This window comes from Pelodiscus sinensis, chromosome 27, assembly GCF_052426305.1.
Source record: "Pelodiscus sinensis isolate ZL-2025 chromosome 27, ASM5242630v1, whole genome shotgun sequence".
NCBI classification, from domain to species: Eukaryota; Metazoa; Chordata; order Testudines; family Trionychidae; genus Pelodiscus; species Pelodiscus sinensis.
The window spans coordinates 17,091,230-17,112,123 of record NC_143078.1 but is presented as its reverse complement, the minus strand read 5'-3'; the positions used below and the strand labels follow the sequence as shown (position 1 = coordinate 17,112,123).

Below are 20,894 nucleotides of genomic sequence, written 5' to 3'. Positions count from 1 at the left end.
CTGATTACTCACCAGGGAGGTCTCCATCAAGGCAGTCCCCTCCCAGGTCTATTTCACCAATGTCTCTTCAGGATGCTCCCCTGCCCGATGGTGACCGGCACATGATATACTCCTCGCGGCACTCATCACCCAGGAGGTCCCACACTTACCACTACAGAGCTGGACCACAGCCAAGTCCATGGCACCCGTACTGGCCTTATCCACCACAGTGTGGGCCCTGGGATCACTGGGACCCATACAGATGACAGTTCTCAGTCCACTCCACGCCATCACAAAGAAGCTTGTCTCAGCCACAGCCCCCACCTCCTGCAAGACATCCAGAGGAGGAGAAGGAACGAATTTTGGACAATGAATCTGATATCCACTCAATTGACATCAAACACTCTGATAACCTCAGTGTGCAACCAGATGACACAGTTGTACCATCAGACACGGTAGCGATTGATGACCTTAAACAGTTTCAAGAATTATTTAAAAGAGTAGTGACCAGCCAACACGCCTCCCTGCAAGAAGTGCAAAAGAAACAATACCAACTGCTAAAGAACCTACACCCTACATTACACAGCAAGATTGCCCTACCAATAGACGAGGCAATCATGGAAACTTGGGAGGAGTTGTGGAAGACACCTGCATCCATTCAACCAACTAACAAAAAAAATGACAGGAAGTACTTTGTTTCTGGCTCTGTGGACGTGGGAAAGTCAGTGGATGTATATACCTTGACTTTAGCAAGGCTTTTGATACGGTCTCCCACAATATTCTTGCCAGCAAGTTAAGGGAATGTGGATTGGATAAATGGACGGTAAGGTGGATAGAAAGATGGCTAGAGGGCCGGGTCCAACGGGTAGTGATCAACAGCTCGATATCAGGATGGCGGTAGTTTTCGAGCAGAGTGCCCCAAGGTTCGGTTCTAGGACCGGTTTTGTTCAATATCTTTATTAATGACCTGGATGAGGGGATGGATTGCACCCTCAGCAAGTTTGCGGATGACACTAAGCTAGGGGGAGAGGTAGATAAGCTGGAGGGCAGGGATATGGTCCAGAGTGACTTAGACAAATTGGAGGATTGGGCCACAAGAAATCTGATGAGGTTCAACAAGGACAAGTGCAGAGTCGTGCACTTGGGACGGAAGAATCCCAAGTATAGTTACAAGCTGGGGGCCAACCAGTTAAGTAGTAGTTCTGCAGAAAAGGACCTGGGGGTTACAGTGGATGAAAAGCTGGATATAAGTCAATAGTGTGCCATTGTAGCCAAGAAGGCTAATGGTATATAGGTTGCATTAAGAGGAACATTGCCAGCAGATCCAGAGATGTCATTATTCCCCTTTATTCGGCTTTGGTGAGGCCACATCTGGAGTATTGTGTCTAGTTCTGAGCCCCCCACTACAAAAAGGATGTGGACGCATTGGAGAGGGTCCAGCGGAAGGCAACCAAAATGATTAGGGGGCTGGAGCATATGACCTATGAGGAGAGGCTGAGGGAGTTGGGTCTGTTTAATCTGAAGAAGCAAAGAGTGAGGGGAGATTTTGTAGCAGCCTGCAACTTCCTGAAGGAAGGGAGGTTCCAAAGAGAATGGAGACAGGCTGTTCTCAGTAGTGACAGATGGCAGAACAAGGAGCAATGGTCTCAAGTTGTGGTGGGAGAGGTCCAGGTTGGATATTAGGAAAAACTATTTCACTAGGAGGGTGGTGAAGCACAGGAATGGGTTACCTAGGGAAGTAGTCAAGTCTCCATCCCTAGAGGTGTTTAAGTCTCGGCTTGACAAAGCCCTGGCCGGGTTGATTTAGTTGGGATTGGTCCTGCCTAGAGCAGGGGGCTGGACTTGATGACCTTCTGAGGTCTCTTCCAGCTCTATGATTCTATGATTCATCAAAAGATAACGATTTTCTGTTTACACATCCACAACCAAACTCATTAGTTGTGGACTCAGCATAACAACGAGCGAAGCTGCTGCAATACAGGGTGGGCAGCGTGGACAAAGAGCACAAAAAACTAGACTTGTTTGGCAAGAGAATTTACTCTTCGTCCACCCAACAACTCAGAGTATCAAACTATTCCACTCTACTAGCAAATCATGATTTCGACAATTATTCAAAATTAAGAGAACTGATACCACACCTCCCTAACTCCAAAATATCTGTCTTAAAAGCAATAGTCCATGAAGGACATATGATCGCTCACACCTCTCTTCAGACTGCAATGGATGTTGCTGAAACCGCAGCCAGAGTGACAGCATGGTGGTAGTGATGCGAAGAACTTTTTGGCTACAGTTGCCTGGGGATACTCAGGAACTCCATTCCAAGGTAGAAGACTTGCCATTCAACAAACAAAAATGATTTGCAGCTACTACAGAGGAAATGCTCTATAACAGAAAAAATTCAAAAACCACACTTCGCATATTGGGCATTTACACGCCGCCTTACAAATGAAGACGGTACACTCCATGTAACACATACAACTGATACTGATACAGGCAATACAATCGGCCACAGAGACCCTACGAGGATACCAGGCCAAGACAATGATCTCAGAGAAGACGCCCCAACTAGGGCCACCCACCAACTACTCAATCCTCCAAGCAGCAGATTTGAAGATGTGGTCGAGGGTCTGCAAGACCTCCCCTACGATCTGCCACCAGCACAACATGGCCATCTTTTTACCCACCGTTTACGGCCTTTCCTCCCACAATGGGAATCTATAACATTGGACCGTTGGGTTCTAGAGATAATTCGAGTAGGCTAATACCATCCCTTTTACTTGTATCCCACCTACCCTTTCCCTTACCCCGTCCCTCTTCAGGGACCACTCTCACGAAACCCTACTAAAACAAGAGATCGATCGACTCCTCGCAATTGGAGTCATAGAAAGGGTTTTACTCCAAATATTTCTTAACCGAGAAAAAAACGGGATTGGAGGCCTATATCAGACCTCCGCAAACTGAACAAGTTTCTCAAGAGACAACGTTTTAAGATGGTCACGCTCAAAACGATCATTCCTGCGCTAGATCAAGGGAACTGGTTCGCAGCCCTTGACCTGCAAGATGCCTACTTTCATGTAACCATCCACCTCAGCCCACACTATCTACTCTTTACGCTCGGCTCAGAACACTTTCAGTACAAAGTTCTCCCTTTCGGTCTTTCATCAGCTCCAAGGGTATTTTCGAAGGTACTAGCAGTTGTAGCCGCATACCTCAGACGACAGAATGTCATCATATTTCCCTACCTAGACGACTGCCTGATAAAGGGGTCATCATGGGACGAAACCACCGCTATGATAAATACGACCACAGTCCTCCTCAATCGTCTAAGCCTTCTAATCAACAAACACAAATCAATGTTGCACCTAGTTCAAGATATAGAGTTTATTGGCGCACGCCTGGACTCAAATTACAGCTCGAGCATACCTGCCTCAACAACATTTCATAACTATACAAGAAAGTATAGTGTGATGCTCACAACTCCCACCACTACAGGTACTTACCTGTCTCCAACTAAGAGGACACATGGCTTCCACCACATATGTAGTTCATCATGCTCACCTACACTTTCAGTGCTTTCAACTCTGGTTAGCAACCGTTTATATCCCGTCACGACATCTTTGAAACAAGAGGGTTACCATTCCACCAAACGTTCTGACATCCTATGATGGTAGACAATACCGAACAATCTCCTGGTGGGTGCTCCATTCCAACAAACCGAACCCACTATTCAGATTACCACGGACGCTTCCCTGCTCAGCTGGGGGGCATGTATGGACGGTCACGAAGTGCAGGGCAGGTGGTCCCCAAGATAGACGCTACTACACATCAACCTCCTTGAGTTAAGGGCAGTAAGGAATGCCTGTGCACTCCGACATCGCCAATCATACAGTCTGCATCCTAACGGACAACATCTGCACAATGTTCTACATAAACAGACAGGGCAGAGCCCACTCCCACTCCTTCTGCGCGGAAGCTATCTGCCTGTGGAACTCATGCATTCGCAACCAAGTCCTACCTGCCCGGGGTGAACAACACCAGAGCGGATTCCCTCAGTCGCAACTTCACTTTGGACCATGAGTGGGAACTACACACAGAGGTCACGAATTCAATTTTCCACCAATGGGGATGGCCATCTATAGATCTCTTTGCTTCTACCCACAATACCAAGTGCCCCCAATTCTGCTCACGGGCGCGCCTTGGCAAACATTCTCTGGGGGATGCCTTCCTAATCAAATGGACAGCCCCCCTATACTACGCCTTCCCCCCATACCCCTCATCCCAAGAGTCCTACGCAGAATCTGCAAGAACGAAGCCTTAAGTCATCCTGATTGCTCCATCATGGTCCTGCCAGACTTGGTACCCATACCTCTACAGACTAGCGGTTCAGCCTACCCACCTGCTACCACACAGAGCAGAACTGCTATCTCAGGAAAACGGCAGAATACTGCACCCACAGCTCCACACCCTGCATCTTCAAGCATGGCTTCTCCATAGTAGAAGACAATCCACTCGCAAAACTTACTTGCAGAAATGGACGCGATTCTCTCACTGGTGCCAACGGGCTGAAGTAGAACCCTGTGCGTCCCCGCTCAATACCATCCTGGACTACATTCTAGACCTTAAAACATCAGAATTGTCAGCATCTTCTTTAAGAGTCTACTCTCTGCCATTGCAGCATTCCACAGCTCTGTGGATGGCTTCTCCATATTCAACCACCTATCACGAAGAGATTCCTTAAGGGACTCCACAATGTGTACCCACCATACAAAGTCCCACCTTCCTTATGGGACCTAAATCTTGTTTTGGACCACCTCACCAGACCTCCTTTCGAACCACTGGCTACCGTACCACTCCCCTTTCTTTTTATGAAAGTCTGTTTTCTGTTAGCTATCACCTCGGTCAGGAGGGTGAGTGAGCTTGGGGCATTAATGGCAGAACCCCCTTACATAGTTTTCATGAAGGACAGGGTCATACTTAGATCCCACCCGACATTCTTGCCGAAGGTCTGTACAGAATTTCATGTCAATGAACTGCCTACCTTTTTCCCAAGACCACACACTTCACAGAAGGATGCCAGCTTTGCATACTCTGGACATTTCGTAAATCCGTAAATCTTTTTATCTCCATTGCCGAACAATCCAAAGGACCACCCATATCATCACAACGAATCTCGAAGTGGATATCGACATGCATAATCCAGTGTCACATTTTGGGCAATAAACTACTACAATGCCCACCACAAGCACATTCCACTCGAGCTACAGTGCTTGTACAGCCTTCTTGAACAATGTGCCCTTAAGAGACATTTACCGGGCAGCAACATGATCTTCAGACCATACATTTGCCAAACACTATGCTATCCTGCCACAACTTAAAGATGACTCAGCAGTTGCTACAGTGGTGCTCTCCACCACTGCTAAACACTGACTCCAGCCATATATTGAATACTGCTTTGTAGTTACCTAGAGTGGAGCACCCACGGGGACACTAGTCGAAGAAGAAAAGGGAGTTACTCACCTCGTGCAGTAACGAGTGTTCTTCGAGATGTGTGTCCCCGTGGGTGCTCCACTACCCTCCCTTCCTCCCTCTGCTCAAAGTCTTAGTTACTTGGGCGGAGACGAGGAACTGAAAGGGAGGGGGTAGAGCCTCGCACTGGAGGAGGCGGGAAAGGCTCGAGATGCCTCCTGTGCATGCTCGGCTCAACGGGGGAAACTGTTTTGCAAGGCTCCGATTTGTGGCTCAGGGTGACCCTTCACCTAGAGTGGAGCACCCACGGGGACACACATCTCGAAGAACACTCGTTACTGCATGAGGTGAGTAACTCCCTTTTACTTCCCTAATCTGTGCACTTGGTGCATGGTAACGTAACACTTTCAACTGTCCTTGCTTGCCATTAATCCCATGACTAGTACAGAATCTCAGCGCAAGAATTCCCTTCTAATTTTTAAGAAGCAAAAGAAATTAGCTACATCGTCACTCAGATTTTTATAGACACCAAAGTCAAGGAAGTCTTTTATTCCCAGGTAACCATAACTTGGCTCCAGTGTACCTGCTTTCATTGTTTCATTACAGATTATATATAAAGTGATAGAAAAAGCTAATTCAATGCAGTGAGGCCACATTATATGGTCTCTTGAGAATCCATAATTCATACTGTTCATATAAATCTACGGCCGTAACATTGCTTTTGATAAAGTTCCACATTTAAGGTGCAGGAGGATGCAAGAAATTTGATTCAAATTAATGAGTTGCAATATTAAAATGCCAAAATGCTTGTTCAAATAGAAACTTTTGTTGCAATGTCTGACATTTAACTAACAATTTATCATCCAAAAAGGTGTGTTTATGAAATGTTTTCCCTTCCCTTAGGTATCTCAGACAGTTGGTGCAAAGTCTTTTTCTCTGCCTCATGACTGGGATAACAGAATCATGTATTTACATTCTCCATTTTCTTCAGGACAGAACTGCATTCCCTTTCATGGTTTGTATGCGTCACTTGAATTTTTCAGTGTGTGACTGAGATATCTGAAGTGTAGAAATCAAAATCCTGCCTTATTCTCCAGTTTTTGCTTTTAAGTCACGGAGAGCAGAGGGATTTGTTCATAAAGTCCAGTTTGGACTGGAAGCCAGATCAATGAGCTTCATCTTTCCAAGGCAGACTTTATAAGCTAGGAGCATGAGTAATTCTAGGGATGTTAGTGTATAGTCATTTAAACGATTAACCGATAAGCCTGGCTTACTAGTTAATCCAGATGATTACATGTACACACACATACCCCAACTGCCTCTGTATCAGAGGCAGCAAGGGAGGCAGGGAGGTGTGAGCTGGTGTCCTTGGAGAGCTGGCTTTTAAGTCGGGTCCCCATGCATGCCAGTTCCCACAGAGCAGCCTGCTCCTCTCTTGTTGCCTCCCAGAAGGCTTAAAAGCTGGCTCCCCACAAGCACCAGTTCACAGAACTGCCTACCCCCAACCTAGAGGCAGCAGCATGGGAGGTGGGGTGGGCAGGAACAGGTGGGAAGCTAGAGCAACCTCTGTCCACTAGGAGCTCAGGCCTCTGGAGCAGTCTCTGACCCAGAAACCTGTAGGTCCCCCCAGACAGGGGCTGCTGCCTCTATATCAGAGCCAGCAGCACAGGGTAGCAGGTGCCTGCCTGGGATGAGGGGCAGGAGCATTTTAGTAACCATGTAACCACTAAAGATTCTTGCAGCAACACAATTACTAAAATAACTGATATCATCCCTAGTAATTCCATGGGCAAGTTAATAATAGAAAGGTAAGGGATGTGTCATTTTATTGGTAAATATCTACAGAATCATAATTTCAGTGGTGCCATCTTCTGTGGCATGGTGGGGGGAAGTGGGATAAGGGATGTCTCAGTGTTGTCCCCTCGCTCTAACAGCCACATCCTTCTGTTGACTGAAATTTTGATTGTGCAAAGTTTTCAGAAATGGCTGGAGTTGGAGAGCACTTTCTCGCATGAATTCAATGGTACCAGATATGACAAACCTAGATGAATTGAAGGAGATATATATTCATTACAATTTTAAAAATCCATTTTTTTCATTCTGTTTTAACACAGGGTCCTCACAAACTTAAGTTGTGGCTCTCTACTGACAGCACTGTGCTGCTAGTTAATGTCCAGAACATACCTGCCCAATATTTAAAAACGACAAATAGTCTGGTAGCACTTAAGACTAACAAAATATGTAAATGGTATCATGAGCTCTCGTGGGCACAGCCCACTTCTTCAGACGTGTCATCTTTTGCCATAGTCAGCAGAACAGAAGATTGAGTGGTATTCATTATCAACTTTTAAATAAAAAGAATCATAGTTGGGCACTAGTTAAAACATCAGCATCCCTCCAAATGCTACTGGAATCCATATGCAAATGTTACGCACATCATTACATTACATTACATAATTAGTTGCAATCCCAATATAATTTATTATAAAATCCTTGTTTTTAGTTTGGTCTTGATAGTTTTAGACATCAAAGGGAAGATGAAGCATACCAACTAGTAGCTGAATCTTTGGAGAATACCACAATGGAGGATCTGGTTAAAACAATATTTGGTGGCATCTTACCTGTGATAAGGTTAGAGTTGAAGTTGAAGATATTGGGACAAAGCACTGTCTCTGGCCAAGGTTCACCTTATACCAGGCCCCAAGGCATGTGTTTCAAAAACATTTAGGGTATGTCTACACTACCCCACTAGTTCGAACTAGGAGGGTAATGTAGGCATACCGCACTTGCAAATGAAGCCAGAGATTTGAATTTCCCGGGCTTCATTTGCATAAGCGGGGCGCCGCCATTTTTAAAACCCCGCTGGTTCGAACCCCGTGCAGCGCGGCTACACGGGGCACGAAGTAGGTAGTTCGAAGTAGTCTTCCTAGTTCGAACTAGGAAGCCTAGTTCAAACTACCTAGTTCGTGCCCCGTGTAGCCGCGCTGCACGGGGTTCGAACCAGCGGTGTTTTAAAAATGGCGGTGCCCCGCTTATGCAAATGAAGCCCGGGAAATTCAAATCCCGGGCTTCATTTGCAAGTGCGGTATGCCTACATTACCCCGCTAGTTCGAACTAGCGGGGTAGTGTAGACATACCCTTACTTCTGTGGGAATCTGGAAGGCATCCATTAAGCATAGTTTCAACACATGAGATGAGTGAGAAACTGAAAGTCACTTTTGCATGGAAAATAACTGGGCAAATTTACACAAGACAGCCCCTTCATATGACATTGCTTTTCACATGGAATGTTACACCAAGAATGTGTGTAATATGGTATGTTTAAAAAATAGAAAGTAATACTTATTTTTTACAGCAAACTGTGGGAGTCAACTGGAATTGATAAATTGATATGTGCTTTAAATAGGATTGAAGAAAAATGCTTAGTAGAAAGGCTTTTAAAGCATTTATTGAAGATGAATTATGGGATGTGGACAGGATTTTAGTAATCCTATCTGTAAAAATGAAGCACATGGCTTATCCTTAAAAGCTCCAAAAGGTGGCAGTATCAAAAGTAGAAGCAAATGCATTTCTTACATGGTCTTTCTAAGCCAGCACTTCCTGACAATGTAACTTGTACCTTATAGCAGCAGAGGCCTCTCAGCATAGCAATCAGATGGCATGGCTGAGGTACAAGCTCTCAGGAAATCAGAAACTGTTAATACCTGCCAAGAGTTGACTGAATGCTTTATTATGAGGATAAAGAGAAAATTCTAAACTTATGACAAAATTAATTAAAAATATGACCAGAAAGAAAAGGCTTCATGATATTGCCCTTGTCCAATGCAAAATCATATCCTCCACTAACATCTTCAGTGTCACAATGAAGAAGCTATTGTCACATTCTCTTGTGAAGGACAAGTTAACAAGTTCCTGTATACTTTACAGGAAAAATGCATCATTGCATAATGTTACTAAGCATGTTTCTCTCACTATTCAGTGACGTTTCTTCAGAGCTTCTATCAGGAGGCTGACATTAAAATGATGTTGCATGGCATCAGTATTGCAGAGAGAGGTCCTCTTTAACTCCATCCTTTTGCCCAAGACACACGTGTTCTAGTGCTCTTTGCAAGGCATTATTCAAGACTTCCACAAGATTCTGTTCTTGTGCTTGTTGATGGGGAACAGAATTGCTGTATGTCTCTTAGATGTGTTCCTATTACTTGGACTATTAAAAGTTGCTGCTGTGCCAGGTTTCCGTGACCTCTCAGGGTGTGACATTACTGGAAGGTTGATTGGATAGATCAAATTATCCTGGACAGCATTTGATTCAGCTGCCAGAGATATTCTCCTTTCTCTGAAAGTTCTTGGAATGCTGAGAGCCACTTGTGAGGAAATAAATGCATTCGAGCTATTCATATGCCTGGTATACCATTTGAAGACCATCATTATGCCACCTGCAGAAATATGTGGGGGAATGTTTTCCAAAAATTGCCACTAACACAGGGTGCTGTTGTACGTATTATCAAGAGGGACAATTATCAAGCATTGGAATGGCTCTGCGATGATTTAGTGCATCCAAAACTACCTTTCCAACAGGGTCTTGGAGATGAACTAATCATATATGTTACATGTGAATATAATGTGCTTCTGAATCTGTCCTTCAGCTAATCAGAATCTTGTGTAAAGACCAGATGATAACTACACTGCAAATGTTAGGCCAGCAACCTGCCTTGTATGGAGATATGCAAGAGAAGCATGGATGAATGTGATTACATGATTAGCAGTGATTCCTTAGTCACAGGCAATAGTGATGATGACTTTAAGTAAATGTTTTTAGTCTTGTATGACCAGGTTGACTTCCCTAGGTTTACCAAAAATATCTGTTTTCTCTCATTGTGTAAAGCAATGCATCCCCGTTTTAAAGTATACTTTTAAAAAGTTGATTTCTAAACATTTTCTCAAATATGTATCTACATAATTGTTCTGGGCTTTTCATGTTTGATACCAGTGATCCATGGAAGAAGCCTAGAACAATTGAAGGAAGAAAGGTCTTTCAAATGATACCCTATTAAACCCATTTCCAACCACAGTGGTATATTATCAAAAATTCCCCCAATTGGAGGGCTGGACAGTGAGTGCTCCATGCCATTCTGCAGAGAGTGGTATAATTGAAGTTAAGATTCTGTAGATTTTTACATACTGGATGATACTTCCCCATTATTTTACAGATTTGTTTCCTAGCATAGATGGCCTAATGTAGACCAGTCAGCATAGGGCCTAGTAGCAATGGCATCTTTCTACCTTCCTCAAAAGCCACTTTTCTTGCTTTTTGCCTTTCTCTCCAGACATCTACTGCCTTGGATGCCAAGGTCTGGTCTTACAGTTGGTCTTTACTTTTTAGTGCTGTTAATATGGAACTTGACTGTAGTGATGATTGTAAGTGTATTTCTCAAGTCCAAGGCAGACCAGTATCTTGAGAATGTTATGGTATAAATTTAAACAAGGTAACTCTCTAAAACTCCAGTGGGGTATGGATAGTATGGGTATGCACGGACTCTCTGTACAAAAATGTTAATATGTTTAAACATTTTGAGTTATGCTCCAATACTGCCTTAAAAGCTCAATGCAAAAGACTGGTGTTAAAGTTTAACCACAACTGTTCAGTGAGAAACAGTTTCAGGTATCAGCCTTTAGTTTCATTTATAGATTTACAAAAGTATTACTAACTTCCCTCTCCTATCCTTGGCTTTACTGAGGATGTGCTCCGTGTTTTTTTTTTTTTTTTTTTTTTAAATCTGATTCACCTTTTCCCTTTGTCAGTCTGAAAAATCTTTCTCCCTTAATTCAAGGGACCATTATTTAACTCTCTCCCTCAGTTGCTTCAAATTGGTGAGGAGATGCTTGTGTCTAAGCCTGTCATCTGATAAAAACGTACAGATAGAATCACAACCCAGACACTCCGTCGTTTTTATGATGGTGACCCAGGCGCTATTCCAATACAAGACTCTGCCACCATATAGCTGCCCACAAATTACTGCACAGGCCTTCATCTCCTTTAGTCATATTCTAATTAGAGATGAAATGTGGAATATCTGACCAGATTTTCTCAGAGATAATGAAGTAGAAAAAAATCCATTTTATTGATTTGTATGTATTACTGGGAAAGAATGTTGTAAATCTCTGAATCAAAAGTCTTGATGATAGAAAATTACAATCTTTGTTTTGTTGTTGTAGTCATTAGCACAGAGCTGGATGAGCTGATGATGGAAGCCCATTTGCTACAGGTTTCACTGCCTGAAATACAAGAGCTCTACCAGATCTTATTCACAAAGCAGAGCCCTGTTCTGCATTCAGAACAGAGGTCAGCAATAGGACCAACAAGTGAAAAGGCAGGTATCTGGCAACAACACAGATCCCTCTGTTTGGGCTGCTTTCCAAGCAGAGAGGTTCCGGTTGGACTCCGTAAACTTCACAAGGGTGCATGTATCCTCAAGAGGATTTGGGAACTTTGTGCAACTCTCTGCAGGAGTTTGTCAGTATTATTTGAGATGCACTTCTGTATCCTGAAACTGCATTTGCTGGTCATTTGGCCTAATTATGACCATTTTGATTCTAATATTAACAAGATACTAATGAGTCCAGTGGGGAAGAGGAGGCTTTTCCTTGGAAAGTGGAAACTTATAAAGATGCTTTAGAGGAGAGAGAGAATGGAGAGAGTCACTGGTTCATCCCAATTCTTGATTTGACCCATTTTAAACCCTCAAGAATAGCTGCAGGTTGAGTGTGTTTTGTGTGCCATAGGCGGTGCACATCCTTTTAGTGTTGAAAGGGATGGGTGATACATTGGAGGGGAAGACAGGTCAATGAATAATGGATTAGCATCCTTAAGATTTTGCTTTATGTCCTTTCCATTAGAACGAGTCCTGCCGGGGGAAGAGAGATGGAGTTAGTTATGTGGAAAGAAAATTAAAAAGGCGCTTTGAAAGAGAGGGTTTCTGTGGTGAGAAGAGAGCAAGAGTAAAAAAACTGAGAACACCCAAAAAGAAGAAATTGAAACTGAATTCCTCCAAAGATCTCACCAATAGCAAACTGGAGAGAGAGCGAGAGCGGCTCTTTGAGACACAGCGCTCCAGTGAAAGCTACTTGCTTCCTTTGGATATGTCATTCTCTGAGCAGGAGGATTCAGACGATGAAGATGCAATCTGTCCTGCTGTGAACTGTCTTCAGCCTGAAGGAGATGAGGTCAGTGAATGGGAAGCCTGCTGTGGGGCACTGAATGCAGGGATCAGGTGACTTTACAACTGCTCCTTACTGCTTATATTAGACCAACATTACTGACAAAGACAACAAGAGCTGTTTCAGACACGGAGCAGCTGGAAAACCTGAGGAAGTCATTCAGAGAGATGCCTTGCTTTAGTCTTTTCCTTACAAGCATTTTTTTTAAGTATCTGGCAACTATTGGAACTCTTTAGATCTTCTCCCAGTGTCTCCAACAGCTCTTCTTTCAGCTAGACAAGAGCAGATCTAAAGCAGGCCATTTGATACCTGATTGTTGCTGCATCTCTTTCCCATTAGCTGGTGAGTTCTCTCCTCTCTGAGCTGGCATATTCTGCCTCTAGGAATAATTAGTTTAAAAATATTTGCCAATTTAATACAGTTTGGCTTGTAAATCGATATTAATCATATTATGAGTGTAGCTGGCCTGCCCATTGTCAAGTCGGGCCCATGACTCACTTTCCCCACTGGGTGGATGGTTCAGGCATAGCGAAAAAAATCCCTTTTCCAAGGTACAGAGTCCAAAAACGCAAGTCATACCAATTTCTTGGGTACTGCCCCCTCAGAGCCTTGGATCACTTTATTTTCTAGGGATTCTGCTATTTTCATGAAGGGATTTGAAATGGGCATCAGTTTCTAACCCAATTTAGTTACATTGGTATGATTCTATGAGCAGCCATGTAAACATCCGGGTCAGTGGGAAGCCACATTGATTTACTACACTAGGCCCCTAACTGTTCAGAGGCTCAGGTGGCAGGTTGAGCCACAGTCTGAGATGCTAAGCTCTTGACCAGGGCAGAGCAGCAAGTAGTCTAGAAATGGTTTCACTTCTAAGGCCCAGGCCTGTTTGCAGTATAAGTGCTGTCTATAGGCCCAGACCCTTATTCAGGGCATGTGGCTGGTGTCAGGTGCCCAGTAGCACCAATCGAGCTCAGACCTGACTGCAGCTGGAGCAGCACTTTACAAAGGCCACACCTTTGGGGTTTCCTGTGGGTGGGGCTGGGTGGCTCTGGCCCCGCTCACCAAGGAGTCTTATGGAGCGATTCCCTCTCTGAGTCAGCAGGAGGCCACACTGACTAGCTACAACCTAAGACATCATCAGCTTCTGATACTAACCGTGATAGAGAACTCCTCCTTCTGGTAATTTAGGCCAGATTTTTAAAAGTGTTCAAGGGCATAAAGATGCAGAAGCTACTGCCTAACTCCCTGAATGACATCATCCCTGTCTCTTGCTTTTCTGGAGTATGCACCCATTCTCAGTCACTCTCGGGGCATTACCAGTACAGCTTCCCCACAGTGCCTTTGGAACCAAGATGTTCCCTCTTCCCACAGTCAGAGCAGAGAGTTAAGCAGTCACTGGAATCATATCTTCCTGTTTTTTCAAACTCCTGCACAGAACTTGGCAGGAGAGTGGAGGAGATTCCAGGAGAGTCTCCACTGAGCCAGATAGAAGTATCAGTGGTGGCATGGGGGAGCAGGTGGGAGCCATTGCTTGCAGGAAGCTGGCTTTTAAACTGACTCCCTGCTAACACGGGCTCCCAAGGAGCTGCCTTCCTCCAGCCCCTTCCCCCCCCCCCCCCCACCCTGATACAAAGGCAGCAGCACAGGGAAGGGGAACAGGCAGGAGCTGGCATACATGGGGAGCTGCCTCCCCCCATGTGTAAATGTGTAATCACTGAATTCTTCAGTTACACATTTACCTAAATAAATGCATTTTAACATCCATAGTAGTGACTGCATTAGCCAGACATGGATCAAAAAAAGGGTTTTAAAAAGTGCATCTTAACAGACATTCCGCAGCTATACCCGGGAACTTTGGGGTTTCCCTCTTTGTCCCGTTCTATAACCCTTCCCTGCCTGCATTTGTGAAACATCATTGACTCTGAGAGAGGCCAGTACAATCCTGATCATCAGCATATGTCCCTCTCATTCATATTGTGTCTCATGGTGGCCCTACATGATCAACCAGTAAAAATGAGCCCAAACTAGTGAGTGGACAACCACCCTGGCTCCAGTTACCAAATTTCCTACCAAACCCTCGTTCCAATGCCAGTACCCAACAGAACCATTTTCTGCTACTAACTGTTGGACAGTGTGGGGGCTTGCGGCCTGTTCCTGCCCCTTTCTTTATCCTCCTCACGTGTTCCTTCTGGATTTGTAATGGCTCCGAGCAGAGCAGGTTACTCTTTGCTGTCCGCAATAAAGGTCAAACCAGAGAATGTACCCATGCCTGCGTGGCAGATTTGTTGAGAAGGAATCCTACCAGCAGTAGGCAGGTTCCATTAAGAGTTTAACTTTTATGTTAGACATAGTAATACATGAAAAACTGGACCTTTCCTTTAATGAGCCTCTTTTTTACAAACATACACAGGCAGTTCTTGTGCTGGCCCCACACAATGCCTGTTTGCCAGCAGGGAAAGTGGTTACCAACCTCTAGACAGCTCCTTTTTTCATTTGTTCCCTTCTCACCTGGGTTTCTGTTCCTCTGAAGCAAGGCCTTGGTTGCCTTGAAAATCCCATAATTCTCACAGCAGAGCAACTTTTTTAGGGGCTCAAATTAATGGAACTGCAACTTTCAGTAATTTAGATGCCTTGATTTTTATACTTTTTCCCCAAAGGAGTCACATGTTTTAAAACCCTGCCCAGTGGTCGTATTATTACTAATTTTTACCTTATTAGTATATTAGGTAGGGACTATGAGGTGTGGTACCCAAACTCACCCTACTTTTATATAATTACCAGCTATTTACTTTGACTTATGTGTGGCCTTTTGCTGTTAGGTTATGATGACCAAGTTAGCTTGTGCTCCACGCTGGAACTTTACTCATATGATATTTACTTTTGCATCTGCCCAGATTTACTGATCAGTTATTCCAGTATTGATGGTACACGCAGTTTAGTTTGCAATCCTTGCTAATTGGACTCAAGTTTACTTCAGTTTACTTCTGCTTAAAGAAGATCTGCTCCCAAATATTTGGCCATATTTAAGTTAAGGCCACATTTGCTTTATTTGGTATGGTTACACCAATTTGGCACTATTCCAACACTGGGCATGGGCTGCAATCCCTGAATTTAACGGTAAATAGTATTCCACCCCCACTGCCTTCTCACTGTCTGGGAGAGTACCAGGAACCCAAGGGAAAATGAATTTTGCTATCACATTCATTGAGCACAGACACACCATATGGTAACAGGCAAATTACATGCGCTGTCCCGGGATTGTAGATGCACAGTAGGGACTTGAGTTGTATATTCATGCCCCCTGGTGCATGTGTGTTAGCTCCCCTGCTGTTTGTGAGGGTTGTGCACAGTAACAGGAGAAAAACTTCAAAAAACACCCCCTTCCCCAAATTCAAGCCCTCTCCTAAAAGTGTTAACTTGTGTCTGAGTGGTAGGGTAGGAGGACACTGCTTGTTACCAAACATCTTCAATTAGGTGTACTTGTGAAACTGATCCCAGTGCAAGCTGACTGAGCCCCTAGCAGTCACAAAGCCAGTCCTTTGGAGTAGCGTATTAGCTGGTGCAAATAGATTGCTAAGAGCTTGAAAATAACTTAGCAGAGGAGGTTTGCACTTTCTGCTGCCTTTCTTTGAACATTAATCTCTCTGCTCTTTGCAATTAGGTGGATTGGGTCCAGTGTGATGGCAGCTGCAACCAGTGGTTCCATCAGGTGTGTGTGGGCATCTCTCCAGAGATGGCAGAGAAGGAAGATTACATCTGCATCAGCTGTACTGGAAAGGACTCTCAATATTGAAAGGACAACTTGCCAGAAATCAGTCAGGACTCCTTTAAGGAAGGTTATCAGAGTTTTTCCATAAAGTCACAGGGGCTGGTTTAACAGCCAGACTCCAAATGGTGCTAATTCTATCCTCATGGGATCATTTTTCAGAACTCAAACAATTTTTGACACTTTTTTGTATTTTTCCCTTGAGCTGTTCTTGGTTGTTGAGGTTTGAAATGCTGACTGTTTAGTAGGGGTTTCCTCCAATTTGGAAAGCATTTGAAACATGCACCTTTTATTGTACAGCATTAAATTACCTCTCTCTAGGATATACCAGCATATGTAATTCAACTTGGTTTAGGTGCAAAAAACCTGCACCATGAATTCTAATAAATCCTCTTTTGAGGATATAGCTGTTTACTCTGTTTAACTCTTTTGAAACTTTATAGTTTTTTTCACTTTGTATTTTTTTTTGTAGACTAGGTTTATTTATCTGAGCAATAAATTCTGATTGCAGTGACTGGAATTACAATTCTGAACAACGTGTTGGTGCTTTTAGCATTGGTTGATGTACAGAAAGCAAATGTTTAGGTCCTAGTGTCACTGATGGACTAGCCATGTAGAAGACCAAACGAGCTCTGTAAAGCAATTGCCACTGCTGTATTTTGGCTCTCTCCTTTTTTTGGGTAGCGTGTATCAAATGTTGCTGTTTCTATTGTGGAATAAACCCCTGGTTATGTTATAAAATTAAATGGTGGTGTTTTTAGAGAGCTCGTGTCCATTTGACTGTCACTTAGGTATTTTGTGTAGCTATCTTGTACTATTTTCATCATGATATTAATGAGCACTGGTCCACAGTGTGCATAAGTTCATCCTGTAGCTTTAAAATCCTCCCTTCTTGTCATTTTATAGCACCTAATATCTAGATGTGCTTGGTTGCTCTTGGAGAAGTTATCCCAACCATACTTAATGTTTAATTCAGAATTTGATGGCATTCTGGGAAAGAGCATTCGGATGCTGTCCCTTCAATGACGTTCATTGCTGTGTTTTCATGTGGTAGGCCTTCAGCTGTATGTACCTTGTCTGCAGAGGGAAACTGGCAGCATTTTTAACAGCCCAATTTTCTTTTCAAAATTTCTCCCATGTTAGGGTCAGAGTATTCTACTCCACTTATTTGAGCAAGGTACCAGTAAGTCATCACAGAATTGGGTTAATGTAAAGTAAAAAATATGATCTTCCAGTGCTGCAAGCTGTACATTGCAGACCTGACAGACATAATAAAGACCAGCAAAGACTCTCAACCATCATATATCACTGCAGCAGTGTGAAAGTTGATTTTGTTGCAGATTCAGCCTTGTCAAATTGCTTGATCTGTTCTATGAACTCTCCATCATGTGCAATAGGTCATTGAGAACAGAACGTATGTTGTGTAAAACTGGTTTGATGAGTCCTGTACTCATTGGCAAATGATTCCAGACACATCGGTATACTTTTCAAAGAAGGCATCTATGTAGCATTTTAGAATGGCAGTGAGTGTTCAGCTGTGTGGTTCTATAGCACATGGCAGCTTTTTTCGCTGCAATAATGTGGTTTGCAGTACTTACACTATACAAAATTCTCCTGCTGCCAGGAATACTCATACTGTACTGTATTAACAACGAAGCCAATTACATATATAGCTATGAAGGATTATTATTAGCTACATTATTAGCTATAGAACAGGCCTTCTGAGGCCCACATCTAGCGTGTCAACACATTTTGTATCAGCTGCACACATGATTTTGTTCATATATTCCATCTGCATAAGGAATATTAACTGAACTGAGCGATCAGTGGTGCTAGCTAGCATGCAGGATACATTCACATGTCATTCACTCATGGCACTTTCTGTTGTGCCAGTTTAAAGGCTGGCCAACTATGTCCTTCTTTGAATGCTTGCTCATGTCTATTCCCAACAGTAGGCTCACCACATGCACCAATGCCAAAAGATTTCCTTTAGCAGTATCCAGAGAGAAGTGCCTCTAGTGACCTTGAGTATCCCCTCCACGGCACAGTATAAGGGGAGCTGCACACTCCAGTCCCCACCCAGCGTCAGTTCCTTCTTGCCATCAGTGATGCTGCTGAAATGCTATATGCGGTTCCTTCAGAACTTTTCATTTTCAGATAGTTTCCCCATTAGGGGTGTGTCTAAACTACATGGCTCCATCGATGGAGCCATGTAAATTAGGCTGATGGGCAGAGGGAAATGAAGCCGCGATTTAAATAATCGCAGCTTCATTTAAACGAGGTTTACCTGTGCCAGTCGACAACGGCTTCCTTGTCGACAGCGGCGCGTCCAGACTGCCCCGATCTGCTGACAAACAGCTGATCATCAGCTGGTCGGCAGAGCGCGACAGCCATTTAAGTTTAAATGAAGCCGCGATTATTTAAATCACGGCTTCATTTCCCTCTGCCGATCAGCCTAATCTACATGGCTCCATCGACGGAACCAAGTAGTTTAGACACACCCTAGAAGTAATAACATTGAAGAACAGACAATCTGTTTCCCTCCAGAAATTCTGTCCTGGATAAGAGCATGTTTCATTCCTTGTGCTTCAAGAATTGAGAGTTCCAGACAGCCTAAGCAACCCTCTGAGGAGCTGTTTACATTGTCTGGGCGATGACCACATCAGTGAAAAGTGCAAAATTTGCAAATTTTTTAAACCGCGGATCAAAGGAGCAAGATGTTAATCTGCGAGCTATCCTTATGGAGTTGGCTCTTGCCCCAACACTGGAGCTCTGTTATGACTCCATTGAACACCGGAATGTTGATGTGTAGTGTAGTATGCCACCAGTACCTCGATGAGCTGACACCCCTCGCTGTCCACAGTCCCGGCTATAAAAGCCAAAAAGACACCATCGAACCAATTTGTCCTGCAAATAGTGGGACAAATCTGGGGATGATCAAGGTCCCATATTTGGCAGCTCCCTATCCCCGTTGGGTTCTCAGGCCCTAATTCAGATGGAGTGCAGTAGTCCAGCCCACATGGACACTGGCCTCCTTGTAGGATGCAGTAGTCTGTAGCCTCCTTCAGGTGCTATCTATGCTGGAGGCCGTGCAGGTGGAGCAGGACATCAGCAGTTGGAGTACAGGCAGTCCCCGACTTACGTGGATCCGACTTACATTGGATCCGCAGTTACAAACGGGGCTACCCCAGAGTACACGGACTGCAGGCCCTCGCGGTCCTGCCGCCCGTGTACTCTGGGGCTTTCTCTGCGTCTCCCTGGTCTGCAGACCAAGAAGACGCAGAGCAAAGCCGCGGAGGGGCTCGGGCAGCGGGGCAGCCCCGCTGCCCAAGCCCTCCCCCCCCCTCCCGTGCGGCTTTGCAAAGCTGCGGGGGGGGGGGGCTCGGGCAGCGAGGCAGCCCAGGCGCGCCTGGGCTGCTCCGCTGCCGGCTTCCCCGAGGCTTTGCAAAGCCATGGGGGAAGCCGGCAGCGGGACAGCCCAGACGCCCCGCGGCTGTCCCGCTGCCGGCGTCCTCAGAGGCTTTGCTCCTCGTCTCCCTGGTCTGCTGGTCTCCAGCAGACCAGGGAGACTGGGAGCAAAGCCGCGGAGGACCCAGGCGGTGGGACCGCGGTGCGTCTCGGTCCGCTGCCCGTGTCTTCCTGGTCTGCTGGGGGTGGGGGGGCGCAGCTAGTACGCCCCCCCCCCCCCCCCCCCCCCCCAGCAGACTAGGCTTTTCTCCGGACACCTGTGGCAGAGCAGCTGGGGTGCTGCCGGTTGGTCCCGCAGCGCCGCTCTGGGCGCTACTGGTCCAACCCAGCAGCACCCCAGCTGCTCTGGTCCTGATTCAGCCACTGCTGGTCAGTTTCAGCCGCGGCTGAATCAGGACGCCTGGGGCAGAGCAGATGGGGTGCTGCTGGGTTGGTCCAGTAGTGCCGAGGAGCGGCGCTACTGGAGCAACCCAGCAGCACCCCAGCTGCTCTGTCCCAGGCGTCCTGATTTAGCCGCTGCTGAAACTGACCAGCGCTGACTACAGGAAGCCCAAGGGAGAGTTGCTCTGCCCCGGGCTTCCTGGAATCAGCTGCTGATCAGTTTCAGCAGCAGCTGACTTGGGGACGCTTGGGGTTCTTAAGTTGATTCTGTATGTAAGTCAGAACTGGCGGTCATTTTCAGCAGTGTCTGAATCTGGACGCCAGTTCCGACTTACATACAGATTCAACTTAAGAACAAACCTACAGTCCCTATCTTGTACGTAACCCGGGGACTGCCTGTATTGTGTTCAGTTCTGAGCACCACATTTCAAGAAAGATGTGGAGAAATTGGAGAAGGTTCAGAGCAGAGCAACAAGAATGATTAAAGGTCTAGAGAACGTGACCTATGAAGGAAGACTGAAAGAATTGGGATTGTTTAGTTTGGAAAAGAGAAGTTTGAGAGGGGACATAATAACAGTTTTCAGGTATCTAAAAGGATGTCACAAGGAGGAGGGAG

The 20,894-nt window shown here is 45.0% G+C and overlaps 1 protein-coding gene across 7 annotated transcripts in view; it reads left to right on the top strand.

Moving 5' to 3' along the window:
• KDM5B (lysine demethylase 5B) overlaps nt 1-17,193 on the top strand; it is a 145,167-nt gene extending 127,974 nt beyond the window's left edge. For all 7 annotated transcript variants that reach the window (XM_075909915.2, XM_075909916.2, XM_075909913.2 and 4 more), the window contains 4 exons: nt 6,349-6,460; nt 11,662-11,816; nt 12,343-12,669; nt 16,325-17,193. In XM_075909915.2, coding sequence (XP_075766030.1) covers nt 6,349-6,460; nt 11,662-11,816; nt 12,343-12,669; nt 16,325-16,456 — 726 coding nt within the window. In that variant the 3' untranslated portion in view covers nt 16,457-17,193. The remainder of the gene's footprint in view (nt 1-6,348; nt 6,461-11,661; nt 11,817-12,342; nt 12,670-16,324) is intronic.
• The last annotated feature ends 3,701 nt before the right edge of the window (nt 17,194-20,894 follow it).